This window comes from Ursus maritimus, unplaced genomic scaffold (genome assembly GCF_017311325.1).
Source record: "Ursus maritimus isolate PB19 unplaced genomic scaffold, ASM1731132v1 scaffold_1, whole genome shotgun sequence".
NCBI lineage: Eukaryota > Metazoa > Chordata > Mammalia > Carnivora > Ursidae > Ursus > Ursus maritimus.
Genome location: NW_024423343.1, coordinates 25,983,063 through 26,010,495, shown reverse-complemented (window position 1 = coordinate 26,010,495; position 27,433 = coordinate 25,983,063). Strand labels below are relative to the sequence as shown.

General features: G+C 36.3%; 1 protein-coding gene across 3 annotated transcripts in view; it reads right to left on the bottom strand.

Annotated features, from left to right (window-relative positions):
• The window catches only part of KANSL1L (KAT8 regulatory NSL complex subunit 1 like), a 131,728-nt gene that overhangs the window by 67,256 nt on the left and 37,039 nt on the right, over positions 1-27,433 (bottom strand). For 2 of the 3 annotated variants that reach the window (XM_040641225.1, XM_008687458.2), the window contains one exon: positions 4,842-5,046. In XM_040641225.1, the coding sequence (XP_040497159.1) occupies positions 4,842-5,046 (205 nt within the window). The remainder of the gene's footprint in view (positions 1-4,841; positions 5,047-27,433) is intronic. The other variant, XM_008687459.2, reaches the window with a different exon arrangement.

The window sequence follows — 27,433 nt, the reverse complement described above, 5'->3', positions numbered from 1 at the left end:
CAGAATGGAGAACCAAGAAATTGACCCTCAAATCTATGGTCAACTAATCTTCGACAAAGTAGGAAAGAATATCCAATGGAAAAAAGACAGTCTCTCTAATGAACGGTGTCGGGAAAACTGGACAGCCACATGCAGAAGAATGAAATTAGACCATTTTTTTTTTTAAGATTTTATTTATTTATTCGACAGAGATAGAGACAGCCAGAGAGAGAGGGAACACAAGCAGGGGGAGTGGGAGAGGAAGAAGCAGGCTCATAGCGAAGGAGCCTGATGTGGGGCTCGATCCCATAACGCCAGGATCACGCCCTGAGCCGAAGGCAGACGCTTAAACGCTGTGCCACCCAGGCGCCCCTAGACCATTTTCTTATACCATACACAAAAATAGACTCAAAATGGATGAAAGACCTAAATGTAAGACAGGAATCCATCATAATCCTTAAGGGGAACACAGGCAGCAACCTCTGTGACTTAGGCAGCAGCAACTTCTTGATAGCTACATCTCCAAAGGCATGGGTGACAAAGGCAAAAATAAAAATGAACTATTGGGACTTCACCAAGATAAAAAGCTTTTACACAGCAAAGGGAACAGTCGACAAAACCAAAAGACAACCAACAGAATGGGAGGAGATATTTGCAAATGTCTTGTAAGATGAAGGGCTAGTATCCAAAATCTATAAAGAACTTATCAAACTCATCACCCAAAGAATAATCCAGTCAAGAAAAGGGCAGAAGACATGAACAGAAATTTGACATACAGATAGCCAATAGACAATGAAAAAATGCTCAACATCACTAGGCATCAGGGAAATACAAATCAAAACCACCTCACACCAGTCAGAATGGCTAAAATTAGCAAGTCAGGAAATTACAGATATTGGTGAGGATGCGGAGAAAGGGGAACCCTCTTACACTGTTGGTGGGAACACAAACTGGTGCAGCCACTCTAGTAAACAGTATGGAGGTTCTTCAAAAAGTTAAAAAGTAGAACTCCCTATAACCCAGCAGTTGCAATACTGGGTATTTACCCTAATGATACAAATGTATTGATCCAAAGGAGCACCTGCACCCCAATGTTTATAGCAGCAATGTCCACAATAGCCAAACTATGGAAAGAGTCGACAGATGAATGGATAAAGAAGATATGGTGTGTGTGTCACACACATACAATGGAATACTACCCAGCCATCAAAAAATGAAATCTTGCCATTCCATGGCATGTGCAATGATGTAGAGATTATTATACTAAGTGAAATAAGTCAGTCAGAGAAAGACAATTATCATATGATCTCACACATATGCGGAATTTAAGAAACAAAACAGAGGATCATGGGGAAGAGAGGGAAAAATAAAACAAGATGAAATCAGAGAGGGAGAGAAACCATAAGAGTCTCTTAATCACAAGAAATAAACTGAGAGTTGCTGGAGGGGAGGGAGATGGGGGGATGGGGGTGGGGTTATGGATGTTATGGAGGGCACGTGATGTTATATAAGACTGATGAATCACTGAACTCTACATCTGAATCTAGTAATATATTATTTGTTAATTCAATTTAAAAAAAGTTCACATCTCTTTGCTTATAGTACCTATACATTACATGTTTTCTACTTAATCCATTAAAGACTTTAACGTATGAATCATAGTTATTTAAGAGAATTTCAGTATCTTTGTCATATTTGAGCCTGGTTCTGATGGTTTCCCTGTCTCTTCAGAGTTCCTAGCATCCTTGTAATTTTTTGTTAAAAGCTGCATATGATGTATCTGGTAACAGGATCTGAGGTGAAGAGAATTTTTTTTTAAATTAATCTCTACACTCAACGTGGAACTCAAACTCACAACTGGAGATCAAGAGTCGCACGCTCCTCTGAGCTAGCCAGGTACCCTGAAGCAAACAGAATTTTATTGTGAGGCATTATGTTAATCTGGCTAAGAGTGGGCTGTGTATAATGTCTGCTATAGTTGTAAGTGCCAGAGGACTCAAAATTTCTCTAGTGTCTTTGTTTTTGTCTCCCCTGTTGACTTTTAACTTCCATAAGCACTCCACCTCAGAGACAGTCTATGCTTTGCAGCTGTAACCTAATGTTACAGTATCAGAATCTTGTCAGTATGGTGGTAAAGTTGGGGGAAAGGAAGCATACCAGGGGTGCCTGGCTGGCTCAGTCAGTAGAGACAGCGACTTGATCTCAGGGTCGTTGAGTTCATGCTCACTGTTTCTTAATAACATGTTGCTAGTTTTGGCTTTGTCTGATATTTCCTTATAATTAAATTCAGGCCATGCATCCCTGGCCAAAATACTGCATACTGAAACTGTAACCTTCTTCTCATAGGCTATGTTAGTTTTGATCACCCATTGGTGATTCTTTTCCAATCAGTCTTTACTATGATCACTGCAATAATTCTGTAGTTGTGCACACTCTGTATTTATTAATCAGCATTCTACTATATGGAAAAGTCCTTCCTTTCTCCTTTTTAATTATCAACCAATTTAACTGTCAGCAGTATGGATGCATGGTTTCCTATTTTTTTCAATGGTTCATTACTGTCCTTAGTTATTCTGATGCTCAAATAGCCCTAAATTTGGCCAGCGGCAGGCTCTTCAAACTGCCTTCTGGATTCTTTTGGAATGCCCTCGTCATTTTTTTTTTGGTAACACTTCCTTGCTTTCTGGTAACACTGAGATGTTCCAAGCTCATCTTATACCCTCTCTTCCCCACATCTGGAGATCAGCCATTTTTCCAAAGACCCTTATTTCCTTTCAGCAGGGAATAGTATTAGAAAACAAGAATGAGTGCCATTATGTACTCACTGCTGTCAGGGTAAGTATGAATCTAGACTGTTCATATCCAGTATGGTAGCGATTATCCATATGTGGTTATTTAAATCAAAATTAATAAAACAGAAAGTTCAGACCCTCAGTTGCACTAACCACATTTCATGTGCTGAATAGCTACATGTATTTAGTTACTACCATATTGGACAGCACAGGTATACATGGAACATTTCCATCATTACAAGAAAATTCTATTAGACATTATTTACTGTTATAGACCTTTTCACAAAGTGAATTGAGGACACATACACACACACACTTGTAAGTTCTCACTCTCCATTACCTTTTAAATATCTTCCTGTGTCCACTACATTAATTCTTTCATACATCAAACAATCACTTACTGAGCATATATTATTGGGACAGTTACTGTTCAAAGCTCTGTAGGTTCAGAAATACATAGTCCCTGTTCTCTAAGAACTTGTAATGAGAAAACAGAAAAACAAATGATTATTACAAAATAATGGGTTATTTTTATAACAAGGTGTTATATTAATATTCCATAGTGGGGATGTTAAGGAAGGCTTCCTAAGAGAAAGGACATTTATTAAGGTTAGAAAGGTAAATAACTGGCAACTAAATATCCTGGCAATTTGGAGGATAAATTGGGGGTGGGGACATCTGTTATTTTCCATCACTTTTTTAATCCTATTCCTGTTTACTTAAAATTCTTTCTCTAACTCTCCCATAACCTTTCAAAAGTCTATAAATCTTTCAAAGCCCTTATTTTATGATGCATTTAATACTTCTAACCAGATAAGCCCCTACCCCAACCCCAAAATATACTGTCTTAACTGATTTCAAAAACAAAAAAGATTTGGTTTATTTTTGTCATTATCAATACAATGGGTAAGAACATGGGCTTTGGAATCAGACATTTTGCTTACTAGCTGTGTGATCTTGGGCAAGTTATTTAATCTCTCTGCACCTCAATTTCTGCATCTAAAGGGGGGATCAACAACATCTCATAGTTATATTTTGAGATAATAATAATGTACTGAAAATGCTTAGCATAATGACTAGAATATGATAAAGTACATGTTCTGCTAGTAACAATAATCTCACACTCGTTTCTTCCTTCATTTGCTGAACAAAGGCTGATATTTACAATCTCAGGGCATATAGAGTATTCCAGTAACACCTAACAAATCCCCTAAATTATTCAAGCAAATTCCTTCCAGTCAGAATATTATGGCATATTCATATGGTCAATATTTTAAATAAAACAATTCTATGTATTATTATGAAATTATAGACTCAATTTCAAAAATATTATTTATCTATGGCTTATAGCATCTTTAAAACATTAAACGAAATATGATTTTGTATATAAAAACTTTAAATAAAAATATTTTCTTATTAAAAAACTTTTCAAAAAGCACGTCGTATAACAAAAACTAGAGGTAACTTATCTTGACCTTTATCAGTTTTAGATATGTATTGAAAGATGTACATTTAACATTCTGCTAACATATGAAAAATATGCTTTTTAAAAATGCAGTTTTAATGAAGTACATTTTAATTGTAAAAAAAGTATAAGCACGGATATATAAAATTGCATTGCTTATATTCCAGACAAAGGAAATGGCATGCAAATACCAAACCTAAAAAGGAGAGTGATGCCATTTCCTACAAAATAAGTGGAAGCTATGCAGATTTTTACTTTTTTCTTCACTAGAAAAAGACAGAGGACAAATACGTAGTACACTTGTGTTTTCCTCATTACCCTTACCGGTAAAATTTAAAAATCACCATGATATGTAATTTTCCTTCAAATTAGTTTAAGCATTAAAATGCATTTAAAAAAATGGAGATGAGTTTAATACACTATCATGTTAAAAAATTTATTAAATTCCACTTATATATTGTTAATACTTATGTCATTTATAAACTATATATTAAAACTTTCTAGATGTAATTATTCTAAATAATCATGTACAATCCATATCCTCTTATATGTGAAATACGCTGATGACAAAATCTTTGTTCACGTTTTCCCATAGGCAGCCTTACCTGCGGAGTCCAATAAAAAGTAGGGCTCAATCGGTAGAGTTTTCGTTTGTGGAAACTCTGAAGTGGCCTTGTTCGAGCAGCTGTACTCATGATAGTCAAGGATGGAGATTTCAATCTTGTCCTGTCTTTTCTCCTTTTCTTACTGTGCTTCTGGTTAAGTAACCAGCTACTGGAGGAAGAGAGCTCATCTAAATTCTCTGAAGCACTGAAATGCCATGAAATAATTGGGGAATGGAGAGAATAAAACAAAACAAACAAACAAAAAAGACAAAGAAAACTAAATGTAAATTGCCTTGATCTATTATGACAGAAGAGTATTAATTTTAGCCAATTTTATGGTTACAATTGGCAAAAGAATTGGTATTAATGGGAATTTACATATTCAGGTTGTAAAAATAATTTCTACTTCTATTTTCTCCTGTAAAACAAATACCTGATAGGTTAGAAATGTTCACATGAGTTCACTGGTACAATGTACATGTTCACTGTAAATCAATAATTCATGCATGTTGTTCAGTGCTGTTATATCATATTCTTTTTGCATATGGGTGAAACTATATAAGGTTTAGGTTTACAAAAGGCTAAAATCCCATACTGTATCATTAGTTGCTCCGAAATAAACACTACATACCATTTCAGTGAATTTTGAAACAAAGATGCAATCCTACCAGGTTTTAGGAATTTTTTTAAACTTCTGATGATATAGAAGCCTCAACTATAAAATAATGAAATAGATTACACAAACTACACATAAAAATAAGCACACTAATGTCATCAACATTCTTAATTTTTTAAACATATTTAAATATTTTTTTAAAAATCAAAATATCAGGAGGAAGTTAATGCTCAGTGCCACATAAATTTCATTTCACGTATACCAGTATATTATACATAAAATAATTAAGTTTTTCGGGCACTACAATGTACCGATTTCAACCTTATTTATATACAGACTTAGTATTTTAGTATCAATAAGTGAATCTGCCATACGTCGTACTGCTAATCAACACCTAAGTTCTAAATACGTTATTTGACTTAAGTAGAATTGGTGTTTAATAGTAAATATAAGATCTGTTTTTTCTATAGCAGTATCATTACTTTTGAATCATATTTATGGCTACTATAAAATATTCTGCTAGCTTGTGGATAAAGTAATTTAAGAGTGTTTTTACATAGTAATAAGAAATAAAGGCACCTGAATGGCTTTTGTTGGTGACACCAAAGAGAATTAAATATGGAATTTGGTGACTCTAATACATTCAACAAATACTTGAGTATGTACTACTGGCCAGACCAGTATAAGTAAAAAGAGGTGATAATAACTATTTCACTTTTAAAATCTTAACTTTATTTTTTTTAAGATTTATTTATTTCAGAGAGAGAGAGCAGAAGCGGGGAGAGGGGGCAGGGGACAGACAGAGGCAGAGGGAGAAGCAGACTCCCCACTGAGCAGGGAGCCTGCCTGATCTGGCTGGATCCCAGAATCCTGAGATCATGACCTGAGCCAAAGTCAGAGATGCTTAACCAACTGAGCCACCCAGGAGCCCCTAAAATCTTAATTTTAGTCTTCAGAGAGCCCTAGTCAAAAATGTCTTAAGTCCCAGTTAGTAAGCATTCTAAAGATCTGAGAAAGGTTTAAGATATAACACTACTCTCAAATTAACAGATCCAATCTCACATCCTGGATGTTATTTTCTGTAACAAGTATATCAGTGCTAAGTAAAAGACTGCTCCTGAGAAACAGCCATGGAGTTGGGCTATCATGTCAAGGGTGAGCAGGACAGATGATAGACAATATCAAATTAGGCACTGGGTAGGGCAGGTGGTTGGCAGAGAAGTCAGGTTAGGTCAGGTAAAGGACAGGTTTCAGAAGGTGGTTGATACAAGAAGTCGAGTCAGGATGCTAGAATCCAGGAAGGTAGGAGTAGATCCAGCACAAAGAGGTTCTCCTGGCAATTTAGAAACACCTTTAGGCAGATATACTGGTTCCTTAAAAGAGACATTGTTTCCACAGCATCTAGAGAAAATGAAGAGCTTTTTTTATGCCAGGAGTTAACTCGGAAGCACAGTTAACTCTGCCCTCCATTTGTAATTCTTTAGTTGTTAATGAGCCCTTATCCCCTTCCCCCCACAGAAGAGTTGGCCCTAAAGAAGGTCAGCCATCTCCTTATTGACAGCTTTTGAACTGGTTAGAGGCTTATAGGTTGGATTAAAGATAAATAGAAAATGTGCCATTTGTTCACCGAATGTTGCATTTTCAAGCTTCTAAAGTGATCGACACATTATCATTGGGGAAAAAAAGTTTTTGTTTTTTTTTTTACACCTTAAATATGTTCCCAGCTGCAGACAATTCTTCCTTCATGGCTTCTAACAAACACTATCTAGCTATTAAGGATCCTTGCAAAATGTCATCAAAATTTATCCTCAAATAAATGGTGAAACGTACTGAAATTCAAAGATGTGAAATCTGTTTATTTCATAACTAGTCAATGTGTAAAGCACATTATTCTCACCAAAGCTCATTCGGTACATAAACCACTTTTATAAATGATTGATGAGATTATTGTAAAGAGTTATTATAAATCACTGATAAATTCACTTATTTTCCACAGTGTTTTACACTAGAGAGTAAATCAATCATTTCAATGAAAAGCAGAACAACAGAAAAATGAGGGAATCTGGAAGACAATAACTCTGCTCATGTAACTCTATAACCTAAAGCTTTTTCCTCAGGAGATAACAGACTATCTAGTAATTGAGCATTAAGGAAAATGAGAACTTAAAACAAATATATCATTGATAAACCAATATAAGACACCATCATCACATACATTCTCAAAAAAAAAAAAAGCTGTAATAATAATAGGAAGAGGAGGAGGATAAAACTCAGGAGAGAAAATAACATTTCACTAAGAGAAGGTTTAGTGTTCACATCGAGTTGTAGGTACATCCTGGCAACCCCAGAAACTGAGGATGCAATGCCACCATCAAGTACTGTCCTATTATCAAATATCAGTAAGTACCACTATATAACTATCACTGCACTTTTGAAATTGCAAGCTTACAAGTGGGATAGTAGGCTAGTGGGATAGTTGCCAGGAGAGGCAACAAATTATACTTCTTTAGATTTCCAATTGGAAACTTTTGCTCAGAGAATAATAAAAATCCCTCAAAGGATAGATCCTTTGTGTGGTATAGGAACATAGCATAATCGGCTTTAAAATGAATTAAATTGAGGAGAGAGGAGCGGTGAGGGTTGGTTTACACCTTTCTCCATTTCCACTGTCACTCCCTAATCCAAGCTTTTTTGTCCAGGAATACTCCAATAGCTGCTAACCAGTCTCCCTCATCCACACTTTTCCCCTTCAGTCCCTTCTATTACCAGTCTTTTGGGAAAACAAATCTTATCCTTTCATGCCCTTTCCTACCATCCCTATACTGCTTACCATCTCTCAAAGCCTTCCCATTGCTCTGAAGAAAAAGACTTCAAGTTTAAAAGGTCCTGACCAGCCTGGCACCTGCCATCGCTCTCCTGCCTTATCTTGCATCGCACTCCTTGCTCCCTGTGTTCTAGCCACACCACCTCCTTTCATTTCAAGTAACTCACACTCTCTACAGTATAAGACCTATTATATGTTATCTCTCCTTTACAGAACTTTCTCACAACCTCCTTCAACTACATAATTTCCAATCATCATTTGGCTCTCAATTCAAAAGTCAGTTTCTTAGAGAAGTCTTTCAGCCCTTGTTTTGTCTCTCCAAAGACTAGGTCAAATCCCCTTTTGAGCTTTGATAGCGCTGTTCATCTCTCCTTCGTAGCATTTTTCATAGTGATAATTTTGCATTCATTTGTATGATTATCTGATTAATCAAAGTCTTATTTTCTACACTGTATATAGTGCAGGGACTGTGTCTGTTTTGTTCACCCTTGTATCAAGAAGTTCCTGATATTGTACCTTGTATACAGCAGATGCTCAACAAATATTTCTTGAAAAGAGAAATATACACATATATATTGTCAGGTTTATCATTCTAGCTCTGTGCTTTGTATAGTGCCTGTATAACATTGTACCTATAAAATTGGTTTAGTGAATGAGTACACATTGAACACTTTAAATAACCGAAAAGCCAAAGGAGGTTCTAAACAGAAGGCTACAAGAGAGCTTTTAGAAAGGTAAGATATATGTTAACATGGCCTTGCATTTCATTCTAAATCTCTAACTCTGGTTTTACAAAAGATAGTTTTGGTAGTAAGATATGATGCATCTTATTTTATCATATAGACAAGTATGTCCATCATAAATTTAGAATAAGCAGATAAGAACTATAAGATGTTCTGATTTGTAAAAAGGGCATCAATCAAGTCTAAAAATAGCTTCTAATCTAAAAAGTGCAAAACTGAGAGCTTCTTCTAAGAAAATAATCAAAAAGTTCTGAGTTCACATTTTATTAACATTATTTACTTTCTCTAAGTTATTCAATGACTTTCTGAAATCACTGGTTTTTTATTACAATCCTAGAAAATCCTGGCAGTTAAGATATTTATGGATGATAACAAGAAGCACTACAGAGTATGAGTGGAAAACTTCAAGTGAATTTTTTACAGTATATCCCTATACTTTGATTACTATAGGAACCGAAGTCCCAAAAGTGAATCATCTATTTTTTACTAGATATTCTACTGTAAATCACTACCAAAATCAATTCCCGTAAACATTATGCACTTACATTAATAAATAAAACAATCTAAAAATATGGGTAAATGGGGGTATTGATTAGCTTATTTTTTGGTGTTTTCTTGGTGGCAGTATTAATGGTAGAGGATGTGGAAAAACAGTCCAATTTTGATCATTCTTTTCTTTCCTTTCCTTCCCCCCCTCCCACAAACCCAGTGAAAGTCTAGAATTTTTCATAGTAAATTACTCAAGTATTTAATAACCTTCTGCCTAAACCAAATTATGTTCTTAGGACAGGAATAATTGGAATATTACACTGACCTTATAATGTTGTGCTCAAATATTTTAAGTAAATAAGAAACTTTTGGGCCTAGTTGTAAATTCAGAATGCTAGAATCATAAAGGCATTAAAAAGACTTCATGAGGTTATTTTTATCTTTTATTCTCAAGAACAGCAGAGAATAAATATTTAACATAGAATTTTAAAATACTGTTTAAGGATAGTAGTTTTCAATATTTCTCCCATATTTACCCATTCTCATATTAAATACACTTTTTAAAATAGTAGAGGGGTGCCTGGGTGGCTAAGTCGGTTAAGCGTCCCTTTCTTGATACCAACTCAGGTCTCGATCTCAGGGTTGTGAGTTCAAGCCCTCGTTGGGCTCCACGCTGGGAATGGAGCCTACTTAAAAAATAAATAAAATAAAATTTACAAAAAGTACAAATCAATAATGGAGAATTTGTGCATTCTCAAAACGATTATGATACCCCCCAACCCCCAACCTCCAACCAACAGTTCCCCATACACTCATGTAGAAAATACCCACAACCACTGTCCTGGGTTGAATACTGCCCTCACAAAATTTACATCCACCAAGAACCTCACAATGTGACTTTATTTGGAAATACAGTCTTTGCAGATGTAATTAGATAAAATGAGGTCATACAGGATTAGAGCAGACTCTAAATCCAATCACTGATGTCCTTATAAAAAGAGAGAGACAAAGAGGAGATGCACCCAGGGAATAATGCCATGTGGATAAAGAGGTGGAGACTGGAGAGCTGGGCTACAAGCCAAGGAGTGCCAAGGACTGCCAGCAACCAGTAGAAGCTAGGAAAAGGCAAGAAATGATTTTTCCTTAGAACCTTCATAGAGAACATGGCCCTAACACCTTGATTTTTAAATTCTAGCCTACAGAACTGTGAAAGAGTAAGTATCTATTATCTTAGGCCACTCAGTGGTGATCTGCTACAACCACCCTAGCAAACTAATATATCCATAAAAATCACTGTTTTTGCATGATTGGTAATCTCTATTTCAAGTCTCTCCTTTTCATCAGTTGGAGTTCTTTGATGAATTCAATCTATAGCATATATCCCTGATGTCAAATACCCCGCTAATAGTTGAATTTACTATCTTGTTTTCTCTTGATAGTGTTTGGAGAAATAAATACATCACATAGATAACTCAATGACATTTAGGATGGCATTAATCAATTTTAAAGAAATTACATATAATAGGGTTTATGTAAACTTACTAAAATGGTCCACTATGGGCATTACTCGTCCTCCAAATGTCAAAAGTGAAACAATTCTCTCAAAAGACCAACGGATCAAGATAACAGGCATTATACAGTACAGAAAAAACCATACCTTTTACCACACCATTTCTCCTATCTTAGGTATTAAGTAGAACTATACCCCCTACTAAAAAATACAAGTCTTTTTAACTCTTGCAATAAGAAAATGTGTTCAAGTACAATGTACAATGTAATATGGTAATTAGGTATATACCTATTCTAAAAAAATAAGGTATATCTTAATGCAGCCTTTAAAATGGAAAAGAAATATTTTAAGTATAAAAAGCTTCGATATAATACCAAAATAAGATCAAAAACTGCTTCTAATAAACCTCAACTATGGAAATATGATAGAAATATCATAAATATGATAGAAAAGAAATATACTCTGAGCAATATTTCTACTTTCTTTTTGTATTTTGTGAATTTTCGAATTTTCCTACAATAAGCTTGTACTATTTTTCTAGACAAAAAATGTCATCTGAAAGTCAGTCTTTTTTTTATTTTTTGTATTAGGAACTTATTTTTTTAAGATTTTATTTATAAGTAATCTCTACACCCAATGTGCAGCTTGAATTTACCCCAAGATCAAGTCACATGCTCTACCAATTCAGCCAACCAGGTGCCCCTGTATTAGGGACTTCTGACAGATTTTTAAATGACTACTTCAGAGTAAGAGACTTATGAGACATAATTACCAAATGTAATAATGTGGATTTTGCTTGGATCCTGACTCCTAAGCCATATTTTATTAATCATAAAAAGATAATTTTGAGACAAGTGGGAAAACCTGAATACGAACAGAGAATTTCATGATAGCAACAAATTATGGCTAATAATATAAAAATAATAAGCAGATGATAATACCAAGGTTGGTATGTTAAAAAAAAAAAAGCTGATCAAAGAAATATACAGAAGTATTCACAAGTTAAAATAACAATCAATACAATTTGCTTTTAAAAGTCCACAGAAAACAACGTGTCAGGAAGGGAAATAGCTGAAATGAAGAAGGAAACTCTTGGGGATTCTTTTCTTCTTTTTCTTTCTTTCCCAAGTAAACTCTACCCTCAATGTGGAACTGGAACTCACATCCCCAAGATCAAGACTCATATGCTCTACCGACTAAACCAGCCAGGTACCCGAAAAATCTTCGGAATTCTTAAAGCTGGGACTGTGTGAATTCACTTTACTACACTTTCTATATGTCAAAGCTTTCTATAATAAAAGGTAGAGAGAAAAAGAGACAGACTATTGTAGTGCTATCTGCTATTTTTATCTCTGGCTCTTAACTTCACATGGTACTTTTTGTTTTTAAGTCATCTTTACACGCAACATGGGGCTCAAACTCACAATCGTGAGATCAAGAGTCGCATGCCTACCCGACTGAGCCAGTCAGGTGATCTTCAGGTGATACCTTTTAAAGCATTAAGGCAAAGAGACTAGAAAGCCAATAATGGCGGTTATATTTTGCTGAGACTCGAGACATTGAAGTTGTCAAACATTTCTAGCTAATCTATTGTTTGGGAGATACAATTCAGATTCTTCAATATAATCTCTGAGCTGTTTTTCAATCACATGTAATTTGTTTGAAAGTTTGAAATGGAAATTTTAGAGTTAAGATGGCGGAGGAGTAGGGGACCCCTTTTTCAGCCGGTCCCCTGAGTCGACTTGCATAGGTACCAGACCAGCCTGAACATCCACTGAATCAGCCTGAGGCACAGGAAGATACACCTGGATCTCTACAAATGAACATCTCCAGCGCTAAGTATTGAGGTACGAAGCGGGGAGCCGTGAAACCACGCACAGATATCGGAAGATAAACGGAAGGGGGAGGGAGCCGCCGCGTTTGGGCGCCGGGAAACGGGGGACTGGGCGGACTCGTGGACCGGCACCCACAATATAGCAGACTGAGACCGTGAGCTGGGGAACGCACGGGACCAGTCTGAAACGGAGCTCCGGTGTGCTCAATGGAACCAGACTGAGACCGGGAGCTCCGGGAGCGCGCGGCTGGCGGCATTAGAAACACAAAGGACAGAGACGCGTTGGCTCTGGAAGTGAGGGCTGGGACGCCGGGTGTGGGGCGCACATCCCGGGACACTGCAGGGTTGAGCAGCACCAAAAAAAACATCAAACTGCCAGGGAAAGCCGCCAGAGAACAAAAGTCTGGAAAGACCGGCTCACAGTGTGCCCATCCTCATCCCACTCGCAGGGGACACGGAGACTCTACCCAAACAGGGTTGCCTGAGTATCGGTGCGGCAGGCCCCTCCCCCAGAAGGCAGGCTGAAAAATCAAGAAGCCCACATCCCTAAGATCCCTATAAAACAAGGGTGCATGAAGACAACTATCATATGATTTCTCTCATCTATGGAACATAAGAACTAGGTTGATCGGTAGGGGAAGAAAGGGATAAAGAAAGGGGAGTAATCCAGAAGGGGGACATGAAACATGAGAGACTAGGACTGAAGAGAAACAAGCTGGGGACTTCAGAGGGGAGGGGTGTGGGGAATGGGATGAGCCGGTGATGCTGGGTAGTAAGGGAGGGCACGTATGGCATGGTGCACTGGGTGTTATACACAACTAATGAATCATCGAGCCACCCATCGAAAGCCGGGGATGTACTGTATGAGTGACTAACATAATATAAAAAAAATCATTAAAAAAAAAAACAAAAAAACAAGGGTGCAAGGCTCAGGTCCCGGCAATAATTTGGGCTCTGGACAAGCACAGCGCTTCCTCATCAAGAATGACGGAGAAATCCCCCCCAGCAAAGAAAAGACATGAGTCTGTGGCCTCTGCCACAGAACTAATGGATATGGATATAACCAAATTATCAGAAATGGAATTCACAGTAACAATGGTCAAGATGATGTGCAGACTTGAAAAAAGTATTAACGAAAATGTTAATGAGAATATAGAATCTTTAAGGGCGGAAATGAGAGCGAATCTGGCAAAGAAAATGAACATTCGTGTCCAAGAGGAAGAGAGGACCCCTCCCAGCTCAACCACGACAAACCTACGCCACATCACGTCATAGTGCATTTTGCAAATATTAGATCCAAGGATACAGTATTGAAAGCGGCCAGGGCAAAGAAATTTCTCACGTACCAAGGCAAAGGTATCAGAATTACGTCAGACCTGTCTACACAGACCTGGAATGAGAGAAAGGGTTGGGGGAGCATATTTAAAGCTCTTTCAGAGAAAAACATGCAGCCAAGGATCCTTTATCCAGCAAGGCTGTCATTCAGAATTGATGGAGAAATAAAGACATTTCAGAATCGCCAGTCACTAACCAATTTCGTAACCACGAAACCAGCCCTACAGGAGATATTAAGGGGGGTTCTATAAAAGTAAAAAGGCCCCAAGAGTGATACAGAACAGAAAGTCACAATCTATAGAAACAAAGACTTTACTGGCAACATGGCATCATTAAAATCATATCTCTCAATAATCAGTCTGAATGTAAATGGCCCAAATGCTCCCATAAAACACCACAGGGTTGCAGATTGGATAAAAAGACATGATCCATCCATTTGCTATCCACGACAGACTCATTTTGAACCTAAAGATACATTCAGACTGAAAGTAAAGGGATGGAATACCATCTTTCATGCCAATGGACCTCAAAAGAAAGCTGTATGTTTTTCTCTGAAAGAGCTTTAAATATGCTGCTGGGGTAGCAATTCTCACATCAGACAGATTGGATTTTAAACTAAAGACTATAGTTAGAGACACAGAAGGGCATTATATTATTCTTAAAGGATGTATCCAACAAGTGGATATGACAATTATAAATATATATGACCCCAACAGGGGAGCAGCAAGATACACAAGCCAACTCTAAACCAGAATAAAGAGACATATAGATCAAAATACGTTAATAGTAGGGGACCTCAACACTCCACTATCAGAAATAGACAGAGCACCCATGCAGAAAATCGACAAAGAAACAGGGCTGTGAATGCCATACTCGACGAGTTGGACCTCATAGATATATATAGAACACTACACCCCAGAACCAAAGAATACTCATTCTATTCTAATGCCCATGGAACATTCTCAAGAATAGACCATGTTCTGGGTCACAAAACAGGTCTCAACAGATACCAAAAGACTGCAATTATTTCCTGCATATTCTCAGACCACAATGCTTTGAAATTGGAACTCAACCACAAGGAAAAATTTGGAAGAAACTCAAACACTTGGAGACTAAGAACCATCCTGCTCAGGAATGATTCGATAAACCAGGAAATCAAAAATCAATTTAAACAATTTAAGGAGACCAACGAGCATGAAAATACAATGGTCCAAAACCTATGGGATACTGCAAAGGCAGTCCTAAGGGGGAAGTACATAGCCATCCAAGCCTCACATAAAAGAACAGAAAAATCTAAAATGCAGTTTTTATATTCTCACCTCAAGAAGCTGGAACAGCAACAGAGGGACAGGCCTAATCCACGCATGAGGAAGCAGTTGACCAAGATTAGAGCAGAAATCAATGAATTAGAAACCAAGAGTACAGTAGAGCAGATCAACAGAACTAGAAGCTGGTTCTTTGAGAGAATTAATAAAATTGACAGACCACTGGCAAGCCTGATCCAAAAGAATAGAGAAAGGACCCAATTTAATAAAATTATGAATGAAAAAGGAAAGGTCACAACCAACACCAATGAAATTGGAAGGATTATTAGAAACTTTTATCAACAGCTTTATGCCAATAAATTGAGCAATCTGGAAGAGATGGAGGCCTTCCTGGAAACCTATAAACTACCAAGACTGAAACAGGAAGAAATTGATTTTTTAAACAGGTCAATTAATTATGAAGAGATTGAGTCAGTGATAAACAACCTTCCAAAAAACAAAACTCCAGGCCTGGACAGTTTTCCTGGGGAACTCTACCAAACATTCAAAGAAGAAATAATACCTATTCTCCTAAAGCTATTTCAAAAAATAGAAACAGAAGGAAAGCTACCAAACTCATTCTATGAGGCCAATATTACCTTGATCCCAAACCAGGCAAAGACCCCATCAAAAAGGAGAATTACAGACCGATATCCCTGATGAATATGGATGCCAAAATCCTCAACAAGATCCTGGCTAATAGAATCCAACAGTACATTAAAAGGATTATCCATCATTACCAAGTGGGATTCATCCCTGGGATGCAAGACATTGAAGAAGACACAAAAAGATGGAAAAATATTCTATGCTCAGGATCGGAAGAATTAACATAGTTAAAATGTCCATGCTACCCAGAGCAATCTACACTTTCAATGCTATCCCGATCAAAATACCGATGACATTTCAAAGACGGAACAGAAGTCCTATTTGAGGCGCCTGGTACAGGCACAGCGTTAAGCTGGCCTGCCTTCGGCTCAGGGCGTGATCCCGGTTAAGTGGAATCGAGCCCCGCATCAGGCTCCTCCACCTATGAGCCAAGCTTCTTCCTCTCCCACTCCTCCCGCCTTGTCTCTCTCGCTGGCTGTCTCTATCTGTGTTAAATAAAAAAAAAAAAATAAAATCTTTTAAAAAAAATAGTCCTTAAATTTGTATGGAACTGAGAAAAGGCCCCTGAATCACCACAGAACCTTGAAAAGGAAAACAAAGCTGGGGGCATCAATGCCGATTTTGAGCTGTACTACAAAGTGTGATCACAAAGACAGGCATGGTACTGGCACAAAACAGACACATAGACCAATGGAACAGAATAGAGAACCAGAAATGGACCCTCGTTTTGGGCAACTAACCTTGATAAAGAAGGAAAAACATCCGGTGAAAAAAGACAGTCTCTTCAATAAAATGGTGCTGGAAAATTGGACAGCTACATGCAAAAGAATGAAACTTGACCACTCTTCACACCATACACAAAGATAAACTAAAGGGATGAAAGACCCGATGTGAGACAGGAATCCATCAAAATCCTAGAGGAGAGCATAGGCAGCAACCTCACGACATCGGCCAAAGCAACTTTTTCATGACACATCTCCAAAGGCAAGAGAAACAAAAAGATAAAATGAACTTGTGGGACTTCAATCAAGATAAAAGCTTCTGCACAGCCAAGGAAACAGTCAAAAATCCAAGAGGCAGCCTACTTGAATGGGAGAAGATATTTAAATGACACTTCAGAGTATAAAAGACTGGTATCCAAGATCTACAAAGAACTTCTCAAAGTCAATACACGAAACAAATAAACAAATCAAAAATGGGCAGAAGATATGAACAGACACTCTTTCCCCAATGATGATATGACAAATGGCCAACAGACACATGAAAAATGTTCAAAAAAATCATTAGCCATCAGGGAAATTCAAATCAAACCACATCTAAGATACCACCTAGCTTCAAGTTGAATGGCAAAATTGAAACAAGAAACAAATAATTGCTGGAGAGGATGTGAGAAAGGGGATCCCCTCCTACATTGTTGGTGGGAATGCAAGTTGGGCTACAGCCACTTTGAAAACAGCGGAGGTCCCTTAAAAGCTAAAAATTGAGTTGCCCTATGACCCAGCCATTGCACTAGGCTGGGCATTTACCCCAAAGATATGACGTAGGAAGAGAAGGGCCATATGCACCCCAATGTTCATAGCAGCATTGTCCACAATAGCTAAATTGTGGAAGGAGCCGAGATGCCCTTCAACAGATGACTGGATTAAGAAGTTATGGTCCATATATACAATGGAATATTACTCAGCTATCAGAAAGAACGAGTTCTCAACATTTGCTGCAACATGGACGGCAATGGAGGAGATAATGCTAAGTGAAATAAGTCAAGCAGAGAAAGACAATTATTATATGATTTCTCTCATCTATGGAACATAAGAACTAGGAAGATTGGTAGGGGAAGAAAGGGATAAAGAAAGGGGCGTAATCAGAAGGGGGAATGAAGCATGAGAGACTATGGACTCTGAGAAATAAACTGAGGGCTTCAGAGGGGAGGGGGGTGGGGGAATGGGATAGGGTGGTGATGTGTAGCAAGGAGGGCACGAACTGCATGGTGCACTGGGTGTTATACGCAACTAATGAATCATCGAACTTTACATCAGAAACCAGGGATGTACTGTATGGTGACTAACATAATAAAAAAACATTAAAAAAAAAAAAAAGAAAGTTTGAAATGGAGACTTTCTATTTTACTGATTATAATTACTACTTTTCATTTTAAAAGAAAATTTGAACATAGTTAGAAAAAATATTTTTCTAAATCCATCATCTAATCACAAATGCAGTTTTCATTAACATTTTGATTTATATCCTTCAAGTCTTTTTTCTATGAAATGGTACTATACAATTTTAGTATCTTGATTTTTCCACTTAACATTCCAAAAGAAGCATATCACCATATGATTTTTTTAACGCTTACATGATATTCCATCCCGTGGTTGTATCACAATCTATTTAAACATTTCTTCTAACATTAGGTTTTAGACTTACAGGTACAAAGGGGAAAGAACAGTTTTTACAAAAGAAAATAATTCCTACTGGCATTACTTTAAAAACACAGCTGGGAAATTTTATTTCTTTATGTCGCACATCTAGCTAATATAATAATTAATAATCATTCCCACCGAACCCAAAATTATATTGAAAAGTTCAGCCTAGAATACGCAGCTAACAGTGTTTTCTTCTGAGAAGTGACTACTGAAGATATTATAAGGATGAAAGAATTACTTTCTGTGTAATCAGTTTGCCAGTTTAACCGCAGTTTTTCAATTATGATACCCAATTAGAAAGAATGGTTGTATTTCAAGAGATAATTATCATTAGTGGAAATAAATGGCATGGCAATGATTCACTTGAATTTAATTTCATTTCATGTTCTGGGTCTCATTAAGGCAAAAAGAAACAACAACAATAATAAAAATCTACATATTACTTCAAATAGAAATTCACTTTCTCAGAGATAATACCCCATGGGTTAAGCAAGGATCCATTTACAACATTTTATCTTCATTTTAGAGTACAAGATCTAAAAACTAATATATCTACGATGATAACATATAATGCTTCATTTGTTCCAAGACTCAATCTTTTCAGTTGCTCAGTTCCTGGTGACTCATCTTAGACCCTGCTGCCAAGATTAATAAAGCTAAAAAAACAATTCTAACTTCTGGGAGATACTGCCATTAAATAAGAGGTGGGGGATGGGAATCAATGAATAACAAGTGGGCAAACAGGTAGCCTGGAAAATAATTAACCAGGTGAATTTACTTTAGACACTGTGAGAGAACAGTTCATTCGGATATTATAAAAATGACCTTGAATACATTTTTTAAATTATATCAAACAATAAGCTCTATGTGATCCCCTAAAATTAATATAAAGAACAGGTGGCCAACTTTTAAAAATTCAAACCAAATTTCTTCTAACCTAATTATACACAAAAATTATGATACAATGTGATATAAAGCCAGAATACGTACGCTTTATTAGAAGAACTGTAATACTCCACCTATGAGATTACTTATCTGGCAACCCCAACTATACAGAATATGGATGAAATCACAAAAGCCTTTCAAATAACCCAAAAACGTCACTGTTCATACACAAAAGTTCACTCCTGTTACTGTTAGGAGAGGCCTTCTTTCTTACTAGAAAATGTCTCTTTTTATAGTACAAATATTTCTACCACTTTGGTTATCTGATTTTCTAGTCCATCATTAAATTAGATGAGATGAAGCAGAACTGCAGGAGATAGCCATGAGAGCAATAATGAAAATATCAATCTATGGGGGAGAAAAGACAAATGAATACAAAATATTTTTTATGGAATCTGATCACCTGCAAGAAATCTTAAAAGACATTTCCTTCATTCAACAAATATCTAATTCATGCCCATGATGTGACACTCACTGATCTAGATGCTAGGAAAAGAGCAGTTATAAGTCAGACTAAAAAAGTTCCTGCTCTCATGGAGCTCATATTCTCATCCAGGAAGACAGATAATAAAAAAAACAAAACAAAGCAAAAATAATGTCATACTTGTTATTTCATTTAATCCTCACAACAATCCAGGAAGCAGACTGTTCTTGTTTGAACTATAATTTAGAAAGCTGCCAAGAATACAATGCTACCAAATGTCAGAGTTGGGATTGATCTCAAATCTGTCTGATTCCAAAGGGATATTTTTAATTTTTAATATTTTTATCTTTTTTATTCTTTTTTTTTTTAGAGAGAGAGAGAGAAAGAGAGTGCTTGCCAACAGGGATGGGTGGCGGCAGCGGAGAGGGAGAATCTCAAGCAGGCTCCATGCAGAGTGCAGAGCCTGACATGGGGCTCGATCTCATGACCCTAAAATCATGAGCTGAGCCAAAATCAAGAATTGGATGCTTTACACACTGAGCCACCCAGGCACCCCTCAAAGGGATATTGTGGTTTTTTTAATGTTTATTTTATTTGAGAGTGAGCACGTGCGAGCATATGTATGAGCGGGAGAGGAGAGGGAGAGGATCTCAAATAGACTCCACACTGGGGGTGGAGCCCTCCCTACACAGGGCTCGATCCCATGACCTGAGACCATGACCTGAAGTGAAATCAAGAGTTAGACATTCAGGGGCGCCTGGGTGGCACAGCGGTTAAGCGTCTGCCTTCGGCTCAGGGAGTGATCCTGGCGTTATGGGATCGAGCCCCACATCAGGCTCCTCCGCTATGAGCCTGCTTCTTCCTCTCCCACCCCCCCTGCTTGTGTTCCCTCTCTCGCTGGCTGTCTCTATCTCTGTCGAATAAATTAAAAAAATCTTTAAAAAAAAAAAAAAAAAGAGTTAGACATTCAATTAGCTGAGCCACCCAGGCACTCCTCTTTTTTTTTTTTTTTTTTAAGATTTACTTTTTTATTTGAGAGAGAGAATGGGCGGGAGGGCGGCGGGAAAAGGGAGAAGGAGAGAGTCTCAGGCCAACTCTGCTCTGAACTACAGAGCCCAACGTGGGGCTTGATCTCATGACGCCGAGATCAGGACTTGGAGATCACAATCTGAGATGAAACCAAAAGTCGGACACTTAACTGACTGCGCCACCCAGGTGCCACCCAAAGGGATATTCTTAACAATGAGTTTTCTCATAGCACTTGATGAGGATTTAAAATTAGGCATTTATTTCTGTGATTATTCGGTTGATGTCATTTTTCCCCACCCAGACTCTATACCTTAAGTACAGAGACCACATGTGTTTTAGTTCAGCATGTATCCCCACAGCCCAATCCAATGTCTGGCACACTTAGGTTACTCAGGAGGTATTTACTATTAAGTAAATTCTTTTACATATATACAGCTATTAATCTCCATAGTATATAAGGATATGGCCACAGTCACGAGCCTGAGTTATCAAAGAAAAACTGAATTAACTTCAGTATCATCCAAGAAAGGCAATATGTAATAAATTTTATTAAACAATTCCTGGTTTATATGAAAGTTTCTAGCACTTTAGTAGAATCCTCATTCCTCCTACTGTTTGAGTTCCTCTTTCATAATAACTTCTAAATTATGCTTTAAAGTTACTAAGACATGTTGAATAAAGTAATTTTCTCTATTCACTAAGTCTCCTGATTTGAACTAACATAAAATGATTATATCCAAAGCAAAACATAAGAGTCATGTGATAAAAAGATACATTTTAGGCTGTTTTGAAATCTTTGCTTTTATTGTTCACTTGTTTAAAAAAAAATGAAATTCCTCAAAAATAAACATTTAATTGAAGAATATTAGTACTAGAAACTACTTTATAAAAATAAAGTAGTAAGCAGTTTCTAGTACTAATATAAATGCAGTACTAATATAAATGTATAAAGTAGTTTCTACTACAAATATAAATGTATATTTGTGTCCCAGTAAATTTAAAAATAAAGAAATAAGATGTGAAGAGATTAACTGACTTGCCCAAGGTCACAAAATGTCTAAAACAAAAAGAATATATAAAAATGTATACTCTATACTCATAACCACAAGTTACCCTGAAACCACTAAATCATGAAAAACACCATAATTGATTAAAAATGAATACAAGTTACAATTGGGGTGGGCAGAGATTAAATGTCCCAAGATGGCCTTTTGAGGATGTGTGTTTTATGTAATTTGAGCATAAAACCCAACACTGTTTTTACACTGAATTTTCAAGTGCTTGGTTTAATTACAGGGTTCCTTACCAACCAGGCAGACCAAAGGCAGGACAGCAACTTTATTATATCTCCCCAAAAGATATGATGGAGAAACAGGTGGAGAAATCAAATGGAGAAACAGGTGGAGAAATCAGATGGAGAAACTGATTCCTTGTACCTATATGATGAATGTTCAGTAATAGCTGGCCCTACATAGGCTTTAAAATCCTTGTCTTTTTAAAGATTTTATTTATTTATTTATTTGTCAGAGAGACAGAGAGAGAGAGAGCATAAGCAGGGGGAGTGGCAGGCAGAGGGAGAAGCAGGCTCCCCACTGAGCAAAGAGCCCAGTGTGGGACTTGATCCCAGGACCCTGAGCTGATGGCAGACACTTAACTGACTGAGCCAACCGGGCATCCCTTAAAATCCTCATCATAACTCAGGCCACTTGGAAGCACTTTTTTTAAAAAGGTAAGAATAGTTCTAAATCAATGACTAGTATAATGCCATAATATGAAAGAAATAATGCCTACAATTTTAATATACATTCTTAAAATATGCAGTTTTAACATACATAATATGTCCTTACATAAAAATATCCGTGGTTAACATTACTAGGCTGTTTCTTATGCCAGGCATTGTTAAAAGAGTTCTGTATATAGTGTCTTATTTATTGCTCATATAATCATATACTATCTCCCAATATCTGATATGTCTACTGCAAGACATACATTTAACTCTCAGTCAATGATCTGTTCTGTGGCATACTACATTTTAATAGACTAACATGTACTTTTTAAGACAGTATGATTGTAGGGGCGCCTGGGTGGCACAGCGGTTAAGCGTCTGCCTTCGGCTCAGGGCGTAATCCCGGCGTTATGGGATCGAGCCCCACATCAGGCTCCTCTGCTATGAGCCTGCTTCTTCCTCTCCCACTCCCCCTGCTTGTGTTCCCTCTCTCATTGGCTGTTTCTATCTCTGTCGAATAAATAAATAAAATCTTTAAAAAAAAAAAGACAGTATGATTGTAAAAGTTGGGTAAGAGTGGAAACTGAGTAATGCCAAATGTTGGTTAAGTCTTGATAAAATTTTTGGAGCAGAGAGAATACAAATATTTAGACACCAAAATGACTTTTAAGAATTATAAGGTAAATATATATTATTTATCATGGTAAATTACCAAATTTCCTATCACTTTTAAAAGTATCTTTTGTCTGTATCTACATTCTGTAACTTCCTATTTTTATACTGCTATTATTAGGTCTGACATTTGTATTAATTTACACATTTCAGCTGAGTATGCACCTCAAAATTCACAAGTACATAGAAGAGTACTTTTCAGATCAGAGGAGACAAAAATATACTACAGCTATAAGTCCTTTTCTTTTGCCATTCTTCATTTGCTTCCCACATGTATGAACGCATTCATTGAAAAAGACAGAACAAACATCCTAGATTAAGAAAGATATGACAGATAAAGAAAAGGGCAAGGGTTCTAAAATAAAACTAGATCATTCTTTATCACTAAATTTTAAAGTAACATGTTAAAATAGATTTAATTGTTTCCCTTTCAACAAATTAAATATTATTTTCCTTCTATCTTAAAATTTTGATAGTCCATGATTACTATTTAAACAGTGTGCAACTAGTCAAATTTTGCTCACAGGTTTAGGATAATAATGCCATTTAATTTTTTTTTTTTTCAAACCTATGGTGGCCACTGTGTTCTCTATTTTCCCTTTTTGAAGTATATAATTTGTACCCTATTTTTCTTAACTTTTTGATTGTGAAATGTAAGATACCTATACGTAAGTACATAAAATGTTTATCTTAGTTTTAACTTATAAATGCTTCACCTCCAATGTCCATAATTACCATTCAGGCCAAGAAATGGAATATTCTCGGCACCTATGAAGTCTCCTCCACACCATGTGGACCTCCTCTTCATATTTAGCATAGAATGATAAAAAGTTAAATCACAATCAGTACTTTTACCAGAGTCCCGAATAACACAAGGACTTGAGAACAATTTAAAACCATTTGCCTTCCTCTTGACCTGTATGCTATTGTTGCCATGGACTTTTTTTTTTTATAGCCCCACTAGACATGTTTTACTACTATTTGTTTAAATATACCCATATAATTATTTACTATTTCATTTGTCCTTAGTTCCCTCTTGCATCTCAAATTACTCATGTAGGATCATCACTTTCCAACTGCTTGAAACACACCCTTTACAGTTGTTATTATTATAATTAAAGTCTACTAGTGACCTACTCTTTAGTTTTGATTTGTCTGAAGACATTTGTGTTTCACACTCAGACTTTGAAGATGTTTTCTCTGGGTAAAGAATTTCTAGGCAGTTATTTCCTTTCAACACACTGAAGATACCATTCCACTGTACTGTGGCTCTCATTACTACTCTTGATAAGTCAGCTATTAGTCGAACTGTTAAAGCGATGTCTTCTCCTTCCCCACCTCTCCTATTGCTTTTAGATATTCCATCTGTCTTTGTTCCATCCCCCCAGCACCCTCGCCACCCCACCATTTCCTGTTTCTAGGGATCTTTTTATTTGTCCTGCTTAAGAATCTGGATCTGGCTTCCTGAATTTGGTGTCTTTCATCGGATCAGGTAATTTTTCAGTCAATATCTCTTCAAATATTGCTTCTGTTCCATTCTCTAGTTTCATTTAGGTCTCCAATTAAGTCTTATATTAGACCTACTCAATATATTCTCACATTTTTAAATGACTCTTCTTTATTTTCCATAGTTTTGTTTCTTTTCCTACAATCTAGAACTTTTCTTTTAATCTATCTTCTTCTATGTTACATGTTCTCTCTTCAATTGTGTCAGTGTTGCCAAACTCAATACTTAGTTTTTAATGTCAGTATTTTTCAGAAGTTTTATTTGGACCTTTTTCAAATGTGCTATGTAACTTTTATAGCTTCTTCCCTGCAGATATTTTCAAGCCTATGTTCTATTTCCAAAATCAAAATAAGCACTATTTTAAAAAAAATAATCACTATTTGATAATTCTAGTATCTGAAACCTTTGTAATCTTCTTGATACTATTTTCTCTTTATCCTTACTTTTATTGCTCTCCTCACACATCTGATTATATTTAACTGTGTGCTGATCACTGCCTTGAAAAATTATTCCTGAGAATTTCCTGGAGCTAAAAAAGACAAAGCCTTCCTCCAGAGAAAAGCTACATTAGCCTCTGCCATCTACCTTGTAGTATCACCCATTCCAAAGCTACTTTAAACTAGGGATTCCCTGGATGATTCATTAATGCAAATTTGAAATGAAAATCCATGGTAAAGTCCCCACCATGGTCAGGCTATCTCAAAGACAGATAGATGTACTATATGGTGACTAAAATGTCGTAATTAAAAGAAAAAAAAAGATAGATAGGTTTTGTTTTCTGAGCAGCTGCTCTGCTCAGCACCAAGGTAACTCTCCCCATGGTGCCCTACATAGGGAACGGGAAACAGTTTTCCCTCTGATTTACATTTATTCTGAGGCTGTAGCCCTTGGAGGAGGATCTCATTTTATCTCCCTACCATAGACAAGGTTTTGATTTGTTTCGGCTTTGATTTATCTTCTTCTCACCCCACAAGCTATGAAAATTTCACCTGATTTTTTATTTGGCTTTAATTTCTCTTTCTTTTCCCACAAAGCTATCAAACTTCAATTTTGTCAGAGTTTGGGCCCAGACAAAAGGAGATGCTGCGCTTTGCTGACTTTTCTGGTTTCTTGCTTTTTCTTAACCTTTGGCTTAGAAATATTAACATTCACTAATTTCTTATTGTCAATATTAACAATAAAATATTCTTACTCAATCCAGCAATTCCACTTTTGGGTATATGTCCAAAAAATTAAAAGCAAGGACTCAAACGAAAAGGAAAAAAAAAAAAAGGATTCAAACAGATATTTGTATACTCATGTTCAAAGCACCGTTATTCACAATAGCCAAAAGGTGGCTATTCATATGTTCACCCACGGATCAATGAATAAACAAAATGTGGTCTATACACAGAATGGAATATTATTCAATCTTAAAAAGGGAATGTTGACACATGCTATAATATGGATGAACCTTGATGACATTATGCAAAGTGAAATAACCTACTCACAAAAGGACAAATACTGTATGATTTTGCTTATATGAGATATCTAGAGTAGTCAAATTCATACAGACACAAAGGAGATCGGTGATTGCCAAGGAATGGGAAGAAGGAAGAATGGGTCCTTACTGTTTAATGGGTATGGAGTTTCAGTTTAGGAAGATGAAGACAGTTCTGAAGATGGATGATGGTGACTGTTGCACAACAATGTGAAAGTACTTAATGCACTAGACGTAAAAATGGTTAAAATGGTAAATTCTACATTATGTACATTTTGTCAGGATTTTTAAAGTTCTTATTCAAATGATTAATTTTCTTACCTTCACATTTACTTAAATACATAAAATGAATAGTATTTACATGCTTCATAGGCACATCTTCAGAAAGTGTTTTCTGATTGTCAAGTTTGAGTAACATTAACTAAGCCCTTACTCTTGAAAACCTTTGATTCTTAAAGATGTTTTCTTCATATTTAATTACATGTGAAGAAAAAAATAAAAACAATGTTGGAAAAACACAAAGATATAAGAAATAAAACTTACTCTTTAACATTTAACTCCCTCATTTAACAGTTTACTCCCAGGTGCAAAAGGCTCATAAATAGATAAATTTTACCTTCCTTCAATATAGATATTTTTAAACCAAAACTTTTTCATTATTACTATAATATAAAATTGTGTTTCCAAGTAATTTTCAAAATCTATGGTAATATTCTCAAATGTTGAGTACCGTAAAATAATCTACTAAATTTACAGAATTTCACTATTATGTACTTGTTTATTTTACAAAAAGTTCAATTAGAGAATACTTTTAAATTCTTAATTAGTTTTACAAATATCAATTAAGCACTTTTTGCAATATAGTTAAGGGGTTAAAAAAAAAAAAACGGTAACTTAGAAACCACAAAACATCATTCTCCAGGTGTGGGCTGCTCATGTTACAAAAAAAGGAGGAGGGAAGGGTAGGGAAATGAAGGGAAGAGGCAATGTTTGATTTGGTCAATGTCTATCTTAACTCCTACAGCTTCCTTTCCCACTCCTAACTTGGCTACAATCACTTTATAAACAACTTTATCTACACCCATCTTAATCTCTGTCATGCCACTCTAAAGGAACAAGTGTATT